The 21365-nt window shown below is 43.2% G+C and overlaps 1 protein-coding gene across 6 annotated transcripts in view; it reads left to right on the top strand.

Moving 5' to 3' along the window:
* The window catches only part of TRAF5 (TNF receptor associated factor 5), a 44951-nt gene extending 24417 nt beyond the window's left edge, over positions 1-20534 (top strand). For all 6 annotated transcript variants that reach the window (XM_011222260.3, XM_011222262.3, XM_011222261.3 and 3 more), the window contains 10 exons: positions 732-950; positions 2074-2131; positions 4755-4856; positions 7105-7269; positions 7891-7968; positions 8300-8374; positions 11262-11354; positions 15600-15740; positions 17271-17439; positions 18055-20534. In XM_011222260.3, the coding sequence (XP_011220562.1) occupies positions 733-950; positions 2074-2131; positions 4755-4856; positions 7105-7269; positions 7891-7968; positions 8300-8374; positions 11262-11354; positions 15600-15740; positions 17271-17439; positions 18055-18632 (1677 nt within the window). In that variant the 5' untranslated portion in view covers position 732 and the 3' untranslated portion in view covers positions 18633-20534. The remainder of the gene's footprint in view (positions 1-731; positions 951-2073; positions 2132-4754; positions 4857-7104; positions 7270-7890; positions 7969-8299; positions 8375-11261; positions 11355-15599; positions 15741-17270; positions 17440-18054) is intronic.
* Positions 20535-21365: the final 831 nt, after the last annotated feature.

Genomic DNA, 21365 nt, shown 5'->3' with positions numbered 1-21365 from the left:
GAATGAAAAGAAAGCCTTTATGGCTCGAGTGCAGAAAGCAAGGGGAGGAGAGCTCTGGGGTGCTGCTGGGTGGAGAGGATACAGTCTCATCGCTCTCTTAGCATTGTGGACTTTCCCCTAAGAGCCTGGGAAGCCACTGAACAATGAGAGGAGGTAACCTTCAATCACACTTGCATTTTGAAAATGTTGCCCTGGCTATACTATGGAGAATGGATTGGAGGGGAAAGCAGTTAACGTGCTTATTTAGTTCAGGTAAGAAATGATGGGGCGGTGATGTATCTATATATATATATTGCAAGAAGTGTATTGGTATACAAGGTGCTTCCATAAAAATGTTAACAAAACATTTGTTTCCATTCTCTCAACTGAGTGGAAGAAAATTGCATACTAGAGTCTGCTCAGAATGTAGTTAACACCTGGCTGTATTTGGTCCAAGCGTGTGGCCACACTGACAGGATAATTTAGCATCCTGTAAGAGGCTGATGGGCAAAGGTCCGAAGTCTCATAAAATCTCGCTAGAAGTGTTCTGGTCCAGCCTCCTGCCTGAGCACCCCAAAGACATCTCCCCTGTGCGGGAGCCCTCCAGTGGCCGGAGGTTGTTACTGTTTGTTACCAAGTCCTCACAAAATGACCACGGGGGTGATGTGCACTAATTAGGAAACAGTGGTTTTGGTCTCTGTACACTCAATTTTCCTTCTCTTCTCCTGACTCCCCTCCTCCCACCCCCGCAGAATGGCTTATTCTGAGGAGCAAGGAGGTGTCCCGTGTGGTTTCATCCGCCAGAATTCCGGCAACTCCATCTCCTTGGACTTTGAGCCCGACACAGAGTACCGGTTTGTGGACCCATTAGAAGAGCGCTACAAGTGTGCTTTCTGCCACTCCGTGCTGCACAACCCCCACCAGACGGGCTGCGGGCACCGCTTCTGCCAGCACTGCATCCTGTCCCTGAGGTGAGCGCGCAGGGCCTACAGTTCTGCTCACAAGCAGACGGGGGTGTTCCTGGGACCCAAGTGTCCAGAGCGGCCACTCGGCTTGGTAGCTTTGGAGTTGCTGTGGTTGGCCACAGAACCACGGACACGAGGAGGGGCTCTCCAGAACCCCTTCTCTGAGAGCCTGAGGAATCATGTTCTTTTTTTTTTTTTTTTTTTTTTTGCCACTCACTGATTGATAATCACCTCCCCCCCCCCTTTTTTTTTTTTTTTAAATCAAGTGTAATGAACATACAGTATTCTGTTAGTTTCAGGTGTGCAATGTAATGATTCAAGAATTCTATACATGACTTGGGGCTCACAACATCACCTTTTCTTAAAATGCAGACCATGCCTGCTTTGCACGGGAGCGCCAACCTTGACGCCCTGTCTGTATTGGGAAGGACCTGCATTTCGCAGGATCTTCGTGATAGTTGCTCTGACTTTTCCCTGCCTTAAGACAGAGGTGGTGTCACATCCGGAAAGGGACCTCACCTCAGTGGGTGCACTGTAAAACCTGGGTCCTGCCCTTTAGAAGGGGAGACCAGGAGAGATGTGGAAGCAGGCTTTGGGGGCTTATTTAGGTCAGTAAGCAAGCTGTCTCCTACCAAGTTTGGAAATGAGGTTATTACAGCACATTCTCATTTATTCATGGGTTTGTCCGTTCAGCACCTGTGTGTTCCAGACATCTTATTAAACTAAACTCTAGGGCACGGAGAGGAAGAGCTGGAGGTCCAGTGTGGAACAGGACCCAGTCTCTGCCCTCTAGAATGCTCCAGTCTAGTGAAGGAGACAGATTGTGGTACAGGGCGATAAGCCCTGGCAGAGGACATTGAACTCTGTCTGGGGAACTTAATATTTGACCTGCATTCTAGGGAATGAACAGGAGTTTTTCAGCAGACTGGGGAGGTGCTGAAGCTGCAGTGGGGGCATGGGGGAGAGATACAACCCTTCTTGGGGGAGGGAGCGGCAGAAGGGAAGACAGGGCCTGGCCTGTTCAGGGGGAGCTTGAAGGGATCAAGCATGGCTGGAGTGCTGGGTATGCTCTTGGAAGAGCTGTTGAGGTCAACTCTTAATTCTTCTCTATTTTTATTTTTCTCTCCAGAGAATTAAATGCAGTCCCACTCTGTCCTGTAGATAAGGAGGTTATCAGATCTCAGGAGGTAAGAAAATCCCCACTTTGGTTTAGTAGTTTGCTGGGTGATGGAGAAGCCAGTGTTCTGGGTTGAATTGGACAGAGAGGTTGGAGCAGTGGAGCGGGAGAGGGGGCCCTTTCTTAGAGTCCACATTCTTCTGCTGTGGGGTCAGGTCAAACCCGACTCCTATCATTGTTTCAGAGGCTTGTTTGGGGCTTTATTAACACCCCCCTCCCTGCCCAGTTTCTCCTCTGCTCTCTCCTTACCCCCTTCCTACCCCAGCTCCGGGTACATTGAGTTGCTTGGAGAAATGAAACATCCTGGTTATTGGAATTCACTTTCTCTTCACATCAATTTCTAAAACTTCCTTCTGTTATGATTATGTCTGACAGTAGCTTTATTGAGATATAATTCATCTGCCACTAAATTTGCCTTCAAAGTGTATGTGTTTCTTGGGTATACACTCAGGAGTGGAATCCCTGGGTCGTGTGGTAATTCTGTTTAGGGTCATAATGGTCACTGTATGTGTAACATTCTGAGCAACTGTCAGACTATTTTCCAAAGGAGCTGCACCATGTTACATTCTATCCAGCAGGGTGTGAGAGTTCTAATGTCTCTAGATTCTTGCCAAAAGTTGTTACTGTCCGTCTTTATTATTATTATTTTTTAAAGATTTTATTTATTTATTTGAAAGAGAGTAAGTGAGAGAGAGAGAGAGAGCATGAGCAGGGGCAGAGGGAGAGGGAGAAGCAGACTCCCCGCTGAGCAGGGAGCCCGGATGCAGGGCTCAATCCCAGGACCCTGGGATCATGACCCGAGCCAAAGGCAGACTTTTAACCGACTGAGCCACACAGGCACCCCTACCGTCCTGATTATTGTCTTTCCAGAGGGTACCTGTTTTGATTTGCATTTCTCTGATGATTAATGATATGGAACATCTTTTAATGTATTTGCCCATTTGTATATCTTCGGGTAGAAATGCCTATTTAATTTCTTTGCCCATTTTTAAGTGGATTAATTGTCTTTTATTGATGAGTTCTAAGAGCTCTTTAATATATTCTGGATACAAGGCTCTTATCAGATATATGAGTTGCAAATATTTTTCTCCCATTCTGTGGGTTTTCTCTTCACTCTCTTGGTGGTGTCCTTTGAAGCATGAAAGCTTTTCATTTTGATAAGGTCTTACTTGTCTTTTGTTTGTTTTGGTTGCTTTTCTTTTAGTGTTGCATCTAAGAAACTGTTACCTAATCCGAAGATTTTCTCCCTTAAAACTTCCTTTTGGTGGGGGAGAGGGGCGGAGAGAGAGAGAGAATCTTAGGCAGGCTCCACACTCAGTGCAGAGCCTGACCTGGAGCTCGATCTCACGACCCTGAGATTATGACCTGAGCTGAAATCGAGAATTGGATGCTTAACCAACAGAGCCACCCAGGCACCCCACCCTTAAAACTTCCTTTTAAGCTCAGTTTTCTTCCTTTACAATTCTGTAACAGGACGTATAAGCGCCATCCCCTCCAGGAATCTCCCTGAGCGCCTAGTCTGATGTATGTGCTCCTACTCTATGCTCTTTTTTTTTTTTTAAGACTTTTTATTTATTTATTTGTCAGAGAGAGAGCATGAGTGGGGGGACGGGGAGAGGGAGAAGCAGGCTCCCTGATGAGCAGGGCCATGGGACTCCATGCCAGGACCCTGGGATCATGACCTGAGCTGAAGGCAGACGCATAACCAACGAAGCCACCCAGGCACCCCTCCTTCTCTACGCTCTTGCTCTTACGTTGTGTTTTGCAAATGCCTAGCAGAGGACAGTGCTGTGTTTGTCTGGGCCTCACCCACTCGATCAGGGGTTGGCATACTACAACATGAGATTTGTTGGGACAAATCCAGCCTGCCACCTGTTTTTGTATGGCCTGTGAGCTAAGAATGGTTTTCCTGTATATCACTGAAAAAAATCCAAAGAAGGGTACACGGGAGTTCTGTACTATTTTTGCAACTTCTCTTGAGTCTTTGAGCAATTTCAAAACAAAAACTTATTTTAAAAATCAAAAGAAGAATAATGTTTTGTAACACATGAAAATTACACAAAATTTACATTTCAGTGTCCATTAATAATGCCTTATTGGAACACAGCCATATGTGTCAATTTAACTGTTGTGTACAGCAGAGCTGAATAGTTGCAAAAGAAAAGGTTGCATCGTGGCCTGCAAAGCTGAAAATACTATCTGACCCTTTATGGAGAAAGTTTGCCAACCCCTGGTGTGCACTGAAATAGCAAGTCAGCACAGCCTCAGTGACACTACCTGATGACTAATACAAACTTTTACACTATGACAGGAAGCTGAAAGCGTCACCCTCCTCCACAGCCCACCTTCTGACCTTTGAGCGTACGAGGTCAAGTCACCGTGAGATTCTCTTGCAGCCTACTGCATTGAGCATTGAATTTCCTGACTTGTATGTTTAGTGTCGCCTGTCGGAAAAATGTATCTGAGAAAGCCTCTTCTTTTATGGTGCTGAATCTGATATTTCCATTCCAACCATTGTCTGGAAGTTTCCACCTGACTTTTGAGATGTAGTTGAAGACCAAATTAATAATAGTTTCACTCACATTGCTCTGAAGCTTTGGAGTGTATGAGACCTATTATGTCTTTTCTCTTAGGTGTTCAAAGACAATTGCTGCAAAAGGGAAGTCCTCAATTTATATGTGTATTGCAAAAATGCTCCTGGATGTAACGCCAAGATTATTCTGGGACGATTCCAGGTCGGTATTACTCATGACCGATATTTGCCTTTGTCATTTTTTCCAGTGACATGTACTGAACACCTTTATGTGACAGTTCCTGGGCTAAGCGTGGTATGGGGTTCATTGGGTTGCTCTCAGAGAATTCCTGTCTAGCAATATAGCTGGCTACCATACAGCACCCCAAAGGCTACGGGGCGAGCGAAGAGGTCCATTTCGTTTGGAACACATGGAGCGCGTACTGTCTGTGCTAGACCTAAATTGTGGGTTAGGGGTCATTGATCCAAAAGAGAAGATGTGGGACATGTGGGGCAAAAGGACGTGTCATTTGTGGGGAACTGTGAAAGATTTGGGGTAGCCACAGTGGGAGCCATGGCAGTCTGCAGAAAGACGTGATTGCAAGGATCCCTGCCGGAAAGTATTGGCAGGTGGCGGGTGGGTGGTTCCCAGCAGCTGTGGGCTGTGGCCTGTTAGTTTATGATCTGAAGCATAGAATGCAGACCAGATCAGAGCTAGGATGTGGTTTAAAGGTGAAGCACTGGTATGAGCTGCAAACTCGTGAGGTGTAGGGGGAGAGGAGGGGAGTTACTTTCACATGAAACTGCCCTACCTGGCTCTTCCATCCAGCTGGGGAAGCAGGAAGCTTGGTACATGCCAAACTGGAAATAGGGCAGTGGGGCTCTGCCATGGCAGGCCCATATCAGGTTGATCACACTGTGCAGGAATAAGAAGCAGGCATCTCTAGCTTCCAGAGAATGGCTTGGAGGCTGCTGAAATTTTCCTCTCCCACCCACACATTTTGGAACACATTTCAGGTGATTCAGCCTCTTCTCCACCTTGCCTCCAAACCCTCCAGGCACTGAGCTTCTAAACGTGTAAACGCTTTCCCTGTTAACCCCAGGACTTTTCTGGAGGTTCACCAAACCTTCTAGAACTTTCTTATGTTTTTATAGCCAGGCCCTAGAGCAGAGCCTCTTTTCCAACTTTGTTGTCACGAAGCCTGAGCAGGAAATGAGGCTCAAATGGACCAGCCATCAGCTTTTGTGACCAGATCATCAGCTTCCAGAGAACAGTGGCTGGTTTCTTTTCACCTGTTTCTTCTGTGTTTCCCCTCGTTCCTGCCCCCCACCCGCACCCTGGCTTGCATGGTGAGGTGTAGGCTCTCCCCGGTAGCGGAATCGTGTTGAGTGTTGACTGTTTTGGTGAGAGTGGAGGTGTGGCATTAGCGAATTCTGGAGAAGATACGGATTTCAGTTATAACTAGAGGCAAAGGAGAGTAGCTATAATATTTATTTATCTCCTGCAGAAAAACTGGTTGCTTTTTCTTTCCTGTAGGAAAGGGCTCAGCAAACTGTTCTGTCAAGAGCCAATTAGTAAAATGTTTAGGCTTTGCGGGCCATACAGTCTCTGTATCTGCAGCTCAACTCAGCCCTTCCCTTTCAGAGGGAAACCAGCACCCCCGACCCCCCACAGTATGTAAACAAGTAGATGGATGGCTGTTCTCCAGAAAAAACTTATTTACAAAAACAAGTAACAGGCCAGCTGTGTTTTAGGGGATCTCGCAGGGGATGGACTTACTAGGGTTTTGATGACTTGTTAGCATTGCAATAACTTGCAGTGATCAGAGGTTTTATTAACGTATGCATCCTGCTTTTAAAAGTCTATACCTGGAAGATACTGGAACGAGCACTATCCATGTCATCATTGTCACATATTCTGGTGAAGCCCATTTTCTGACCACAGCCTGACCATTCCCAGCTTCTCTTGGGCCTGGGATCCTGTATTTCTTCCGTCTGCTTTTCTTGACCACTCTGGAACAGCTCCCACTCCCTCCCCCCATTTCTATCTCTTCAGTGCTTTCCCTTCCTTCCTGCACTTAGGACATGCCCTGCTTTTCTTCCCTCTTTCCCCTCCGTCCTGGCTTTTGCCATCTGCTGTGCAGAGATTAGTACTTGGTGCCAGGGGTGCAAAAAGAAATTAAAAATGTCTTTGAAGAACGGATAAATCATTTGCAAGCCTAAGAAAAATGTTCAGGAACTAACCTGAGAATCTGAGCTAATAGATAATCTGAAACAGACTCAAAGTGCTTCCTTCTCCAGCCATTTTCCCTGTCCTCCTAACTCCTATCAAACAAGGCTGCCTGGCACGGCCTCGGTCTGCCCTGCTGCCCCCCTCCCCCTGTGTCCTCTCTCTCTCTCCAGGCTTCCAGCTGGCTCCCCCTCCCACTGCCTCGGTCAGTGGGCCCACTGGCCTGTTTTTTCTGTTGCAGGACCACCTCCAACAGTGCCTGTTTCAAGCTGTGCAGTGTTCTAATGAGAACTGTCAGGAGCTAGTCCTTCGGAAAGATCTGAAAGAACATTTGAGTGCACGTTGCCATTTTCGAGAGGAAAAATGCCTTTATTGCAAAAAAGATGTGGTAGTAATCAATCTACAGGTAAAACAAACAAACAAACAAACAACGAATCGTCTTTATGGGACTAAATTCTACGTGAGCCGTCACACTGAATCAGGACATTCCTGAATTTATTTTTGTACAGAAATATGTCCAAAGAATTATCTGAAAGTTCTGTAAAAAGCTAAAAACCTTCTTGTTGGTAGGACTCTACTTATTTATCATTGGCAGATGCATTGTTTGAGCACCTACTGAGTGTGAGTGTGCAAGGAGTGATGCTGGGTGCTGGGTCACAAGGAGGCGACGATACTGTGTCCTCAGGGTGCTATGATCTAATTGGAGTGGCAGGTCGTAAGGAGAGAAAGAGAGCATGGGGTACCTTTTACATGTACCGGAGGAGCCATACTGCTGTCTCCCGGAATCTGCCCCCCGCGAGTCCTGTGCCTTCTGACCTTCTTTTGGAGTAGTTGGAAAATTGAATTGAATTCATGGGAAGGAAGTGGCCATCTTTAGTCCTTTTTGGAACGAGGCTGTAACTTCCTGTAGAGGGTAAGCCACACAACACAGACCCCCAGAGACATGTGCATCAGCACTCTGAGGCCATAGAAAGGAACCCTGGGAAGCAAAGATTGGCTCTGTTTCATCACCCTTTCTCTGTTTCAGAATCATGAGGAAAACTTGTGTCCCGAGTACCCAGTATCTTGTCCTAACAAGTGTTTGCAGATTATTCCAAGAACTGAGGTAACTGTAAATGATTCTCTGAGTAGATTTTATGTAAGATAAAGGTTTAGTAACCAATGTGGTGTGTGTTTGATCACATCCCACTGGCTGAGGCCCAGGGTTTAAAGAACACCCACGATAACCACGTCTCTGTGTCCCCTTCCCTTTTCCCTGAGAGTTTTTCTCCGTTTTTACCGTAGCTCTCTCTCCACCAGGCCTCAGCATGGCTTTTCCCATTCTGTTCCCTCCCTCTTTCCCAAGCCACCCTGGGGTTCCCTGCGTGCTACACTTCTCTCAGGGAGCTGGAGAACTGGTGATGAATTTCGGTAGCATGAGGCCGTCTGTTTCGTAGGTGGATGAACATCTTGCTGTGTGTCCTGAAGGTGAACAAGACTGTCCTTTTAAGCACTATGGCTGTGCTGTAAAGGTATGGATGCCTTTTTGTTTCTGCCTCTATATTCCACTGTGTAATTTATACAGCAGGTTTATTTTACTCTTTGATCCCATTCAGGATGCAGAAGGACATTCACTTTGGAAGAACTTTAAGACTGGCAATGCTATTAGTCAGGGTTCTCCAGAGAACAGAATCAATAGGAGATACATATCTACATGTAGATACATAGATAGAAATTTATTTTAAGAAATTAGCTTATGTGATTGAGGGGGCTGGCGAATTGGATTATTTGCAGGGTAGACCAGCAGGCTGGAGTTTCTGTGTGATAGTCTTGAGGAGAAGTGCTTCTTCTTCAGGAAACCTTATTTTTTGCTCGCTAGGCCTTCAGCTGGTTGAATGAGGCCCTACCACACGATGTGGGGTAATCTGCTTTACTTAAAGTCAACTGATCGTAAACGTTTAGCACATCTACAAAATACCTTCATGGCAACATCTAGATTAGTGTTGACCAAACCACTGGGCACCATAGCCCAGCTAAGCTGAGACATAAAATTAACCATCATGGTAATTTCTCTAATTCGGACTCCACTGCCTCTACCAGATTCTGAGACTTTCTGGAATGATTGCTCTGATGATTATAAATCTTGGTTTCCTGGTACCCCTGGTCTCTCACGAAGTATTTTGAAACAATTGATTTGAAATCATGTTTTAAAGTGTATTTTATTACCTATTAAAAACCTTAAAAAATATTAGTCAATAAATTGTATAAAATAAATTAAAAAGAGAAGAAAAGAAAGTTTGAGTCCTACCTCATTTTAATACATTTCAATGAATCAAAGTTTTTCGCATTAAGATATATCATGCGCTGTATTATTTCACACTTTATGTACAACTAAAATTACTCCAAATAAAAAGTTTATTTTAAAAAGATCATAAAAATACTAGAAGAAAAGTTGAGTGAATTTTTTTTTATTCTTGAAATAAAGGTCTTAGATGACTAACACAAAACCAGAAGCTATAACTTTGATGTTTAACCACAATTATTTGAAACTTTTATATGATTTTTTAAAATACCATAAATAAAGTCACATGGCAAACCACAAACTGGAAGTAAATATCTCCAATATATGACAAGGCAAAAAGGTATTTTCCTTAATATATAAAAACTGTTACATGTAAATAGTTTATCCAACTTAATAGAAAAAGAGGCAACGGAATATATGAGTAGTTCCAGAAAAAAATTCAATTAACTAATAGATGTAAAAAAAAAAAAAAGACATTCCGTCTCACTCCTAAATAAATGTAAATTATAACAAGAAATAAAACTTTCACCATCAAACTGACGAAGATTAATACAGTTTATAATACCCAAATTTTTTTAGGGCAGTTTGGTTATATTTATGAAAAGTGAGGGGTGTTTGGCTGGCTCAGTCAATGGAGCATATGACTCTTGATCTCAGGGTTGTGAGTTCAAGCCCCATCCATGTTGGGCATACAGCTTACTTAAAAAAATAAATAAATAAAATAAAAATGTCTTCATTAAAAAAAAAAGTGAATCCACGCATTGACCTTATAACTGTATTGCTAGGAGTTTCTCACTCTTTTATAAGTATGCAATGATTACACACATATACAAACACACTCACACAAAGAGGTTTATATAGCAAAATAAAACAAAAAGCTAAAAACCTGTAAGCCCATCACTAAAGTGCTGACTATATAATTGTATATATTTGTGTTTGGGAATACCATGCATCTGATAAAAAGAATAAGGTACATATTTTTAAAAATTGAATATGGTTATGACCTCATTGAGTTAAAAATGTGTATATATCTTTGCTGACTCTGGTGAGTGAGAGATTGGGGAATTGGGGGTGGTGATGGAGGGAAGGGGACTTTTGCTTTTCATTCTGTTTCTTGCTGTATTGTTTGACATAAGCATACATTTCTCTTATTTTAAAAACCTATCTGGAAAAAAATGTATATTGTGAGAAGCCTTTTAAAAAAATCAGTGAAGAGTCCATACATTTTCACGTATCAAGCCAGTGATTATCTTGGCTGTAAAACAGATAGGGTTTACCATTTTAGTGCATGAAATACAGAATTGCTTTCCAGCTCTGAGAGAAATCTTCTTCACAGTTGGGCTGTCCCCTAGAACTCTCCTCAGTACCAAAGCGGAGGATGAGATTTGTTTTCTGGAAGAGGGACCAATCCAAAACTGAAGGGAAATTGATGATAAATGTATGCTTAGGTCCACAGATCACCCAGAACACCTAACATTTGCTTTTACTGGTAATATAGGCAGTTTGCGATTCAGTATTTTAATGATTAGGGAAGAAGTGACCCTTTATTCTTGCAAACATATTATTTGCTTTTGAGGGCAACAAATTTGCGTGGGATGGAATTACCATCAGGTTGCGTACCTTTGGCCTTTGATAGAAGGCAGCATGGAATTGGGTGCTTGGTAGGAGAGAGAACTCAACTAGGCTTGACCCTGATCTAAAGCTAACCCACCAAGGAGATAGGTTTTATGTGGGACTAGTTGAGAAATGATAACTACACTTAACCCCACAGTCCTAGATTCCCAGTGCACAGAAGGAAATCCGCTTTGAGAATTTTGACAGTTTCTGTTTCTGCAAATTTAAAATGGTCGCATACTGTATGGTGACTGACATAATATAATAAAAAAACATTAAAAAAAAAGAAATTCAGAATGAAAAAAAATAAAATAAAATGGTCGCATGGGCACCTTAGAATCCTGGAACTGGAAAAGGGACCAGGAGGGGCTCTTTTTCCCTACAACCCACCTTTAGACCAGTAAAGAAAGTTGTTACAGCTCTGCGTTAGCAGAATATCCCACCACCACCTTCATTTTTTAAGCCTTTCAACAACCTGACTTCCTTTCCTCTTCCTTTTGAAGGATAAACGGGGGAACCTGCAGGAGCATGAGCATTCCGCCTTACGGGACCACATGCTTCTGGTTTTAGAAAAGAACTTTCAGTTAGAAGAACAGGTAAATATTCAAGGGTTCACGTGTAAAGGGAGGCGGCACCATTGTGGGATTGGTAACTGTTGGTATTTTTATATTCTCCTCTGTTTCAGTACAAGTCGACTGGAGGTAGATGTTTTTCTACTAAGTGGCCAGGCAGACTCATAGGATTATAGAACATTAGAACTGGAAGGTGCCTTTGAGGTCTTTGGGTCCAACCCTCTCATTCAACCGATGAAGTGACTAAGCTCAAAGAAATTCTGGTGTGTTTGTAAGTTGTAAGTGGCAGAATGGAACCTCAAACCCATGTCCCCTGATTCTCAGTCCAGTGCTCGGCACGAAATGCCATACTGCCTCTCTGCAGCCTAACCACACGCCTTCTGGTTAATATTTGGCACCTGGTAGGTGACAAGTAGGTGTTTGATGTTTTTGAATTAGACCAGTGTTACTCTGAAACGACAGTTGACTATCTGTTCTAGGCCTTATGGGTTTTATATATTTTGCAGTAAGTCTTAGAAGTAGGAGAAGCTTTGCTGCCTGATACATGCCTACATACCTCTTTATTTCACTGAGCTGGGATTATCAAGTGAAATTGTGTGTGCAAATGCCTGCCACATTCCCGGGATATTCATCACGGACCTCAATAAGTGCTGATTCTGTTGAGTAGTTATTATAAAAGTTAATTATTCTGTTAGAACACCTCAGAGGATCAGACTTCTCAAGCCCATTGTATGATGTCTGGTTCCATATTAAAGGAGGTGTATGAGTTTCAAGGTGAGATCCTGGAGAAAATTGGAAAGACCAGTTAAACTGTAACTTTGGTAGAGGGCACGCTGCCTGGTAACCATTCCCAAGCTCTTTCTGTACCACTCGCCTCATCCATCCATCCATTCATTCGTTCAACAAACACCTGCCATATGTCAGGTGTGACGTTAGTTGCTAGGGGCTCTGAGTGGAGGAGGACACGGCTTCTGCCCTTGAAGAACGCATGAAAATGCAAAGAGAGACGTTGCTGTGCCCTGGGACATGCTGGGGTTCAGTCTGGGGTACGGGGGCTGCAGCAGCTTCCTCGGCAGGGGTTGGGGAAGGCTCCTCAAGGTAGCACATCTGAGCTTCGCTTTGAAGGAAGAGAAGATTTGTCAGCCTGAATGTTGTAGCAAGAGGATGTTTCAGAAGAGGAGAGCTCCTGGTTCAAGAAACAGGGGTTTTAGGGTGGTGAGGCTGCTGAGTGCAAGACAGGGGAGAGCTGGAGACTGGTATGCTGGATCCACACTGCCACGGCCTTCCATGTAAGCTAAAAAGTTGTGGATACTATATATTCAATTATTTTTTTTTATTCATTCATATTCTGCCTTGTTTCAGAAAGGATTTAAAGGCCAAAGTTAGAACTAATGTTTGTCAGGAATAGGGAGCTAATAGTAGAGGTTTTTGAAATAGGAAAATACAGGTTTCCCCCACTATGGGAAAGTAGAGCGATCCTATGAAACCTTTCATAAGCTGAAGGGGCGTAAAGCAAAGAAGCAGTCACCATTTCATAAAAGTGAAAATCCTCTTGGACTTCTTTTGGTTAGTGGAAACAGGTACTAACATAGGTCTTTCATAAAAGCCAAGTGGCATTAGGTGAACTTTGGGATAGTGGGGTCAGGCGGGGACCAGTACGTGGCCAGCTAATGGTTTGTTGGGCTTTAAAAAGTAAGACAGCTGCAGGGCGCCTGGGTGACTCAGTCGGTTCAGCGTCTGCCTTCGGCTCAGGTCATGATCCCAGGTCCTGGGACTGAGCCCCACATCGGGCTCCCAGCATGGTGGGGAGTCTGCTTCTCCCTCTCCCTCTGCCCCTCCCCCTCCCCCTGCTCGTGCTCTCTCTCTCTCTCTCTCTCAAATAAATAAATAAAATTTAAAATCTTAAAAAAAAAAGACAGCTGGTGGAAGCATAGAAGACGGATAGATGGAGAGGAGAGCATGAGAGACAGGGGGACGAGGCAGAACAATGTTGTGCTAACCTAGACAATGCAGCCGGAGAGCCTGGCCATGGATGGCTGAGGGCTCCAGAGCCAGAAGGCCTGGTTTCGAGACCTGGCTCCACACTTGCCATGTATGGGTTTGGACAAGCTACTTCACCTCTCTTTTCCCCATTTCCTCATTCATAAATGGGGTTGCGGTGAGGCTTAAATGAGCGAAACTGTTTAAACTCTTAGCACAGCGCCAACATGACAAGCCGCTCAGTATTAGGGGAAGGCAAGATACTGGAGCCGGCGGTGCCAGCGGTGCTGGAGAAGGCCAGCCGAGGCTGTGTCTGTGGGGATGGAGAGGGCACTGAGAGAGGTTGGGACGGCAAGCTGTAAGTCGAGAAGGCAGAGGACATGGTAGTTACTGCCTGAGATGGGTACTAAGGAACAGGAGCAGGAGCAGAGGAGAGGGTGGGAAGAGGAGACACCGAGGTTTACTTTCGATCAGGGAGATAGGTCTGTCGTGTAGGTGGAAGTCAGCTCTCAGGGCCTAAATGGAAGATTCTGGGGCCAGAGAGCACATTTATAAAACATGTATCAAATGTCCCCTGGGTGCCAGGCTTTGGGGTTGGAGAAATGAGTGAGATGTTGATGCCTCAACAATGGAGTGGAGGAAAAAGACCAAAACAACCCCGGAAAGCAGTAAGAGTAATGAGGGCAAGTGAAATGCTAGAGCGAGGTCGGGGGTCTTGGAACTTGAGAGAGGACCTGCGTTGTTGGTACTGGTAAGGAGATATTTCTGAGAGAAAGCGCCCTTGAGTGGAGGCTGAAAAATTGTTGGTTTCTAGATGGAGAAGGAAGCATCTGAGAGAGCAGGACCCAAGGGACAATAGAAGAGTGTAGTCTTGCTGGGCACACGTGGGATGTGGATGGGCAGGAGGCTGAGAAGGTAGCCAGGGGCAGATCACATAGGGCCCTGTAGGGTCTGTAAAAGAAGGCCACTGAGGATGGTTAAGGAAGGGGCGAGGTGACAAGACCAGATTTGTCTCTTCATGTTACTCTGGTTACAGCCTGGAGGATAAATTAGAGGAAAACAGGGGCGCCTGGGTGGCACAGCGGTTGCGCGTCTGCCTTCGGCTCAGGGCGTGATCCCGGCGTTGTGGGATCGAGCCCCACATCAGGCTCCTCCGCTGTGAGCCTGCTTCTTCCTCTCCCCCCTCCCCCTGCTTGTGTTCCCTCTCTCGCTGGCTGTCTCTATCTCTGTCGAATAAAGAAATTAAAAAATCTAAAAAAAAAAAAATTAGAGGAAAACAAGACTAAAGAAAGGGAGAGCGTCATTCATTCATGCAGTCACTCAACAAGTATTTATCACACACCTGCTGATGCCAGACACCAGACCAGTTCTGGGGTTACTGTGAATTGTGGGATCCGCGTCCCAGTTCCCATAGAGCTTCCCTTCTGGCGGGAGTGCGAGGGATGGTGTAGGACCAGTTGGGAAGCTGTGGTCCCAGCCCGAGTGAGAAATAATGAAGGCTAAAACAGGTGTTGAGATGAAATGAGAAGTGGATGTAAGAGTCGTGTTTGTTTTGTTGTGTGTCAGGAGTTAAAGTTGCTAAGTATGGATGATTGAACGGATGGGGGGATAAGAGAAGAGCTATCCAGGCTCACACGAAGGCTTTTGGTTACTTCCCTCAAATACATTACAGATTCGAAGAGCATAACGTGTTTTGCCTACCACTTGCTAAGCTAGCTGTGTTCTGGGCAGGTGACTTAAACTTTCTGCCTCTGTTTCTTTGTGAAATGGGACTGATAATCACACCCAACTCATGGGGTTCTTTGAGGATTAAAAGAGCTAATGAATATAAGGGTATGACAGATATTCAGCAAATTTCAGCTGTTACTACTGATACTGTGCAGATAGCATCTATGATGGTATGGTGATAGTACTTTGCGGTTGTTACTCAGTGCGTGCTGAATGAATGAAGAGATCCTGTTCAGTAAATTTAGTCAAGTGATATCACTATCGTTAGATGGACCCTCATAGCAGGTTAAGTATAGAAAAGGCTGACAAAAAATCTGTGGATCTGGTTTTTTTGAAGTATCTGCAAATATTATATAGGAACCTACTGGTAAATATTTTCCTAGAAATGTGTGTGTGTGTGTATATATATATATATATATATATATATATATATGTATATATATATGTATATATTTTTCTAGAAATGCTTTCTTACCTGCGATATTTTCCTAGAGCTATATTTACGTTATTTTAACTTGTATACATGCATTTAAATGATCTCATTCACATTCCTGTTACTAGATTTCTGATTTATATAAGAGCCTAGAGCAGAAAGAAAGTAAAATCCAGCAGCTAGCAGAAACTGTAAAGAAATTCGAAAAGGAGTTCAAGCAGTTTGCACAGCTGTTTGGCAAAAATGGAAGCTTCCTCTCAAACATCCAGGTGAGAAATGGCCTCTTTACTCATAGCCAAGATTTAGCCTTCAACTGGCAGTCCAGGTTTTCCTTATAACTTCTTAAGTGGAGAGAATTTCAAATGTAAAGGAAAGCTCCAAGAATAAGATAGTGCTTAAAAATACCTGTGTATTCACCCAGATTCACCCATTGTCAGTATTTTGTCCCATCTCTCTCTCCGTCTCACTGTTTGTTGCTATACGTGTGGGTGTGTGTTCTTTCCGAACCATTTGAGAGTAAGCTGTATATATTAGGCCCCTTTACCCCTACAAACTTCAGTATGTATTTCATAAGAATAAAGATCTTCTTTTACATAACCCCAATATTTAACAATGTCAATAAATTTAACATTGATACTTTTATACAGTATATGGCAATTGGGGTTGTAATTAATGTTGGGCCAATATTAGTCCCTTGATGTCTGCTTCATTGAGAGTATCTATAGTTCTGCATTTTGCAGTCAACAAAGTGAAACTATTAATTCCCTTGGGAAGAAAATGCGTTAAACAACACTAAACTATAGCAAAACTTACTTTGCAAGTCATGAATGTTGAATAACCAGAAACACATTTCTAATGAATTATGTCTTTATTGTAATTACAAAATTTATAGTGAAAAAGATTTTAAGACCTGTGGCACGGGTAGTATTTTTGAAATGTAGACTCTCCCAGAAAAATGCAGGCCATATAATTTCCATACTTTGTCAGCATACTGTGTGTGTGTGTGTGTGTGTGTAGACAAAAAGGACATCAAAAAAAAAAAAAGGAAGGAAAGAAGGAAGGAAGGAAAGAAGGAAGGAAGGAAGGAAGGAAGGAAGGAAGGAAGGAAGGAAGGAAGAAATAGAAAGAAAGAAAAAGAAAGAAAGAAAGAAAGAAAGAAAGAAAGAAAGAAAGAAAGAAAAAGAAAAAAAGGAAATCCATCATATGTACTATCTCAGTTTTGACCTTTTTCTAACAGAAACCTGTCAGAGGTAAGGTACTGAGGGGTAAAGGTGAGGAGTAATATAGGTCTAGGTTTATTTAATCTCTTCCATCTAAGGCGAGTAATCAAAAGTTCAGGCCTTACCTCAGGGCACTTCTGTACCACCTTAGTGCTCAGGCCAGAGCGGTGGGTCAACTCCCAGCTCATTCTCGGTCTTCTACCAGAGCAGGAGTGGATCGGGAGAGTAGCCCCTGAGAAGGAAGTTGTAAGGCAAGAGGAGAGACAACAGCAGAACAGAAATATAAAGATAGGTTAGAGAACCAAATGGAGAGAAATTGAGGGAGGAGTAAAAGTCAGATGAAGAGAAGTTCAAAGACTTGGAACAGGAGCTGGGATCGGGAGGAGGAGGAAGATATTATTAGGTGGCTCATCTCTCTGTGATCCTTACTGAATTTTCTCTTCTGGACTGTCCCTTTTCCATCTCATTAATTGTTTAATTAAATGTGAAATGTTTGAGTTGAAAAAATTCGATCTCAGTGAATTACTAAGATAGTAACAAAATATATTTTTTTGACGTCATGATCCATGTTGATGAAAGGTTCTCGCCAGTCACATTGACAAATCTGCTTGGCTAGAAGCTCAAGTGCGCCAGTTGTTACAAATGGCCAACCAGCAGCAAAGTAAATTTGATCTGAGGCCTTTGGTGGAAGCGATTGATACAGTGAAACAGAAAATTACTCTGCTAGAAACCAATGATCAAAGACTGGGTATGTCTCGTATTTTACTTCTCTTTTGATGATTCTGTTGTCTGGCCAAATGGAGAGTAGCAGCTGTCCAGGATAAACAATGGTCGAATCTGGTATTTGTGAAACAGAACAGCATGAGATTCTGGCCACTCGGGGGGAGAAGTGATGGAGGGCGATGAACAAGGGCTGGAACAGGCAAGGGGTGGAAATGGGCCAGGAAATTCCAGAAACAGGGAGTGGTGGTTTTTAAGGAGAGTGGAAGATAATGAGAAAGCGAAGAGAGAGAAGTGGCATAAACATTGTTTTAAGTATAGAAAAATATAAAAGGTTTGGCTCTTTAAAAGCATTCCAGTTATTAAATAATGGGGCTCACCTTGCTACAATGCGTGTGTCTTCTCTGCACTCTGATCAGTTTCAGTTCAAGAGTTTGCATTTGGGTTTCCTCGGTGCTACTCTTGCCAAGACATGAGATTCAGTAATTATTAATACAAATGGTCCATTGGTGGACATTGAATTCAGTTCATTTTTAGGATGTCAGAATTTTATTGGTTCTCTTCCGATACCAAATTCCACTTTGGGCAAATTCTAAAGATAGCTCTAAGGCCTATGGAATCTTTTTTTTTTTTTTCTTTGCAGTTGTTCTGGAAGGGGAGACTAACAAACACGATGCCCACATTAATATCCATAAAGCCCAACTGAATAAAAATGAAGAGCGATTTAAGCTGCTGGAAGGGGCCTGCTATAACGGAAAGCTCATCTGGAAGGTGACAGACTATAAGATGAAGAAGAGGGAGGCGCTGGACGGGCACACGCTGTCCATCTTCAGCCAGCCTTTCTATACCAGCCGGTGTGGCTACCGGCTCTGTGCTAGAGCGTACCTGAACGGGGACGGGTCCGGGAAGGGGACCCACCTGTCGCTGTACTTCGTGGTGATGCGAGGGGAGTTTGACTCCCTGTTGCAGTGGCCGTTCAGGCAGAGGGTGACCCTGATGCTTTTGGACCAGAGTGGTAAAAAGAACCACATCATGGAGACCTTCAAGGCTGACCCCAGCAGCAGCAGCTTTAAAAGACCTGATGGGGAGATGAACATTGCGTCTGGCTGCCCCCGTTTCGTGGCCCACTCCACTTTGGAGAATGCCAAGAACACCTACATTAAAGATGACACCGTGTTCCTGAAAGTGGCTGTGGATTTAACTGACCTAGAGGACCTCTAGTCCCTGTGTCTGGGTGATGAAGGGCTTGTTGGGTCCAGAACCATGGAGGAGGACACCTGTGATTAGCATACGGACTGACTTTGAGCTCAGTACACATTTGTAGCTGGCGTTTTGCCCCTAATGTTTGAAGTCAGTGTAAAACTTCTCAAGTGCTATCTTCTTTTTACATTTTACTCTGTCTCAGCTTCAAACTTATAACACTTAGACTATCCTCTCATTATTTATATTTTTATATCTCTTAAAAGATGTCAAGTTTCTTGAAAGCAAGGTCTGGGGCCTATCTCTTTTACTGGTGCTTGGCATAGTGTCTCAGGGTAGGCACTGTGTGAAATGTTATTGAGGACACACAGGAAGAATTGAAAACGCTTCAGCATTTTAGTATTTGGCCTGCTGATTCTAGACCTAACCATAAGCCTGCAAAAGCCATCTTTCAAGATAGGCTGTCCCAGTTACATAGCTGGGTGCTGTAATTTCAAAGACAGTATGCCCAGTTTGGACCAGACTTTTTTTGGTCAAATGCTAAATTTGTGGAAATTACTATACCTCTAAATATTTTCATTAAAAATCACTAGTGGTCAGCAAGCACAGTTTTGCAAGGCTGCATTAGAACTGGTATATTGAGAAAGATTTTCATTCTTCCCGTTGAAGTAAACAGGAAATATTGTGTTTGTGTGTGTGTGTGTGTGTGTGTGTGTGTGTGTGTGTGTGGAGAGATAAAGTATATACATATATATATATGTATATATAAGGGGATATAGCCATCCAACTAAAGTTCGTTTTTTATTAGGTTCAACCCCTGTGAAAAAAACTATTTTCATACATCAGGGAAGGTTACATAGTAACAATTTCATGAGTCAATTTGGTAAATATATACGTACCTGTATACGTATACATCTAGTTTTAAGGTATTTGGTAATAATAGTAAGTTAATGTGAGGATGGGCAGAATTTAGCATATGACGGAGAAAAGGTCATTCATGGATAAGAGACATTTAAAACCTAGGGAGAACACCATTTTTAGTCCTATGGTATCAAAAGTATTCCCATCCCAAACTGATTATGAAAAGCAGTATCTCCTATTCTTTTTGAGAGAACTTTTGAATTCACAAATTGTTATGAAAATGGGCATTTATATAAACTTGTGACTTTTCTTACCGAAGTTGTAAGTACTTTGTGAAAACAGAAATGATTATATCCTTATGCCTCTCTTTGTGGGTCTCTGTACAAGGATGTTTATATAAGTCAAAATGAGTCCTTCTGATTGTTGTTAAGCCTGAGCTGATCAAAAAAAGTACCCAGTTTTCCAAGCCCTCCTTCCTTGTTATGCAACTGTTCACTCACACTCAAGCTGGCTCCCTTGAGTGTGTAAGGGCAAAGTGCCATGGGCTGAGAGCCACTTAATGCAGCTCCCTCAGGTGACGACCATTAACCGTACAAATTTGAACAGCTGAATCTGATAGAAGAGACATGATTTTCATACCAGTGGCTTCTGGAATAATGGGAACTTCCTTAATCTCTTCGGTGAAAATTTTCAAGATGCTGAAGACTCATAGTGCAGAAATCATGCCAAAGGCTTAAAGTCAAAGAAGTAAGTTCACAATGGACACATACTAAAGAACCACACTGTAGCCCCTGGTGAACGCGGGTACAACCGATGGTCGACAGACTGACCTCACGCCAATGCAGATCACACAGCCAGACCGCCTGGTTCTGCGTGTTTGTTTTCAGTGTTTTTAACCCGGTCCAACTCCTTGGGAGTCAAAGTTCATATTGTTGTCACTAGTTTGAAGGAGCTTGTATGGAAAACATTTTAAAGTGAATTTATCAAAATACTGGTTTGGTTTTGTGTTCTAACCAGCTTCTCTACATAAAAAGCTTCAGTCATGGCGTGGTTTGCTTACGAGCTCAGAGTCCCTTCATCATTGAAACAGTGATCATGGAACAAGGTATTCCAGAGGAAAAAGCACTCCTTTCTCCAAAATAAGAATTGTGATTTTTGTTTTAAAGAAGTGGATCCATGTAAACTATTTTTCCTCTTTTATGATCAGAGTAGGTATTTTTATTCTATATCAGAAATATTTAAAGATTTTATTTTTTAAGTAGTCTCTCCACCCAACATGGGGCTCGAACTCACAACCCCAAGATCAAGAGTCGCATGCTCTACAACTAAGCCAGCCAGGCACCCCTGTATCAGAAATATTTAAATTTTTATCTCTATCTTGGTCTGATTTAAATTCCTAATGAAAACAATACACTAGGCATAAAAGGGGAGTTAAGAACCTCGAGAAAGGTATGTACAGGATTAAAGTAGGGTGGAAAGGTGGGGTACATATCAATGCATATGAACAGATCTGAATTCTGAGCCCTAATGTCCAAGTTTGGTTTTTCAGAGACACAAGAGATAGTTAAAGCCAGTTTCCAGGTCACAGTGCCAGTCTTGTATGCAAGCAAACAGAACGGAGAGCCACATGCCCTTTGTGTGGTCCCTTGGACACTCAGTCTGACTACCTCTTTTCTCTTAGAAAGTGGTTGAAGACATGGGTCTTAACTCTACGTAAGAATTCTGGACCGGAGAGAAAGCTTTGATGGACGCACAGTAGGGAGCCCAGGTGGGGAAATCACCTGGGAACACCACATTTTAGGAAAGGAGGAAGAGGAGCCAGCAAAGCATTGGAAAAGGAATGGTTGGAGGGAAAAGACGTACCAAGAGAGGTGGGAAGGCAAAAGAATGTCA

Source organism: Ailuropoda melanoleuca, chromosome 8 (genome assembly GCF_002007445.2).
Source record: "Ailuropoda melanoleuca isolate Jingjing chromosome 8, ASM200744v2, whole genome shotgun sequence".
NCBI classification, from domain to species: domain Eukaryota; kingdom Metazoa; phylum Chordata; class Mammalia; order Carnivora; family Ursidae; genus Ailuropoda; species Ailuropoda melanoleuca.
The sequence above is the reverse complement of the archived record's forward strand: the minus strand, read 5'-3'. Positions and strand labels throughout refer to the sequence as shown.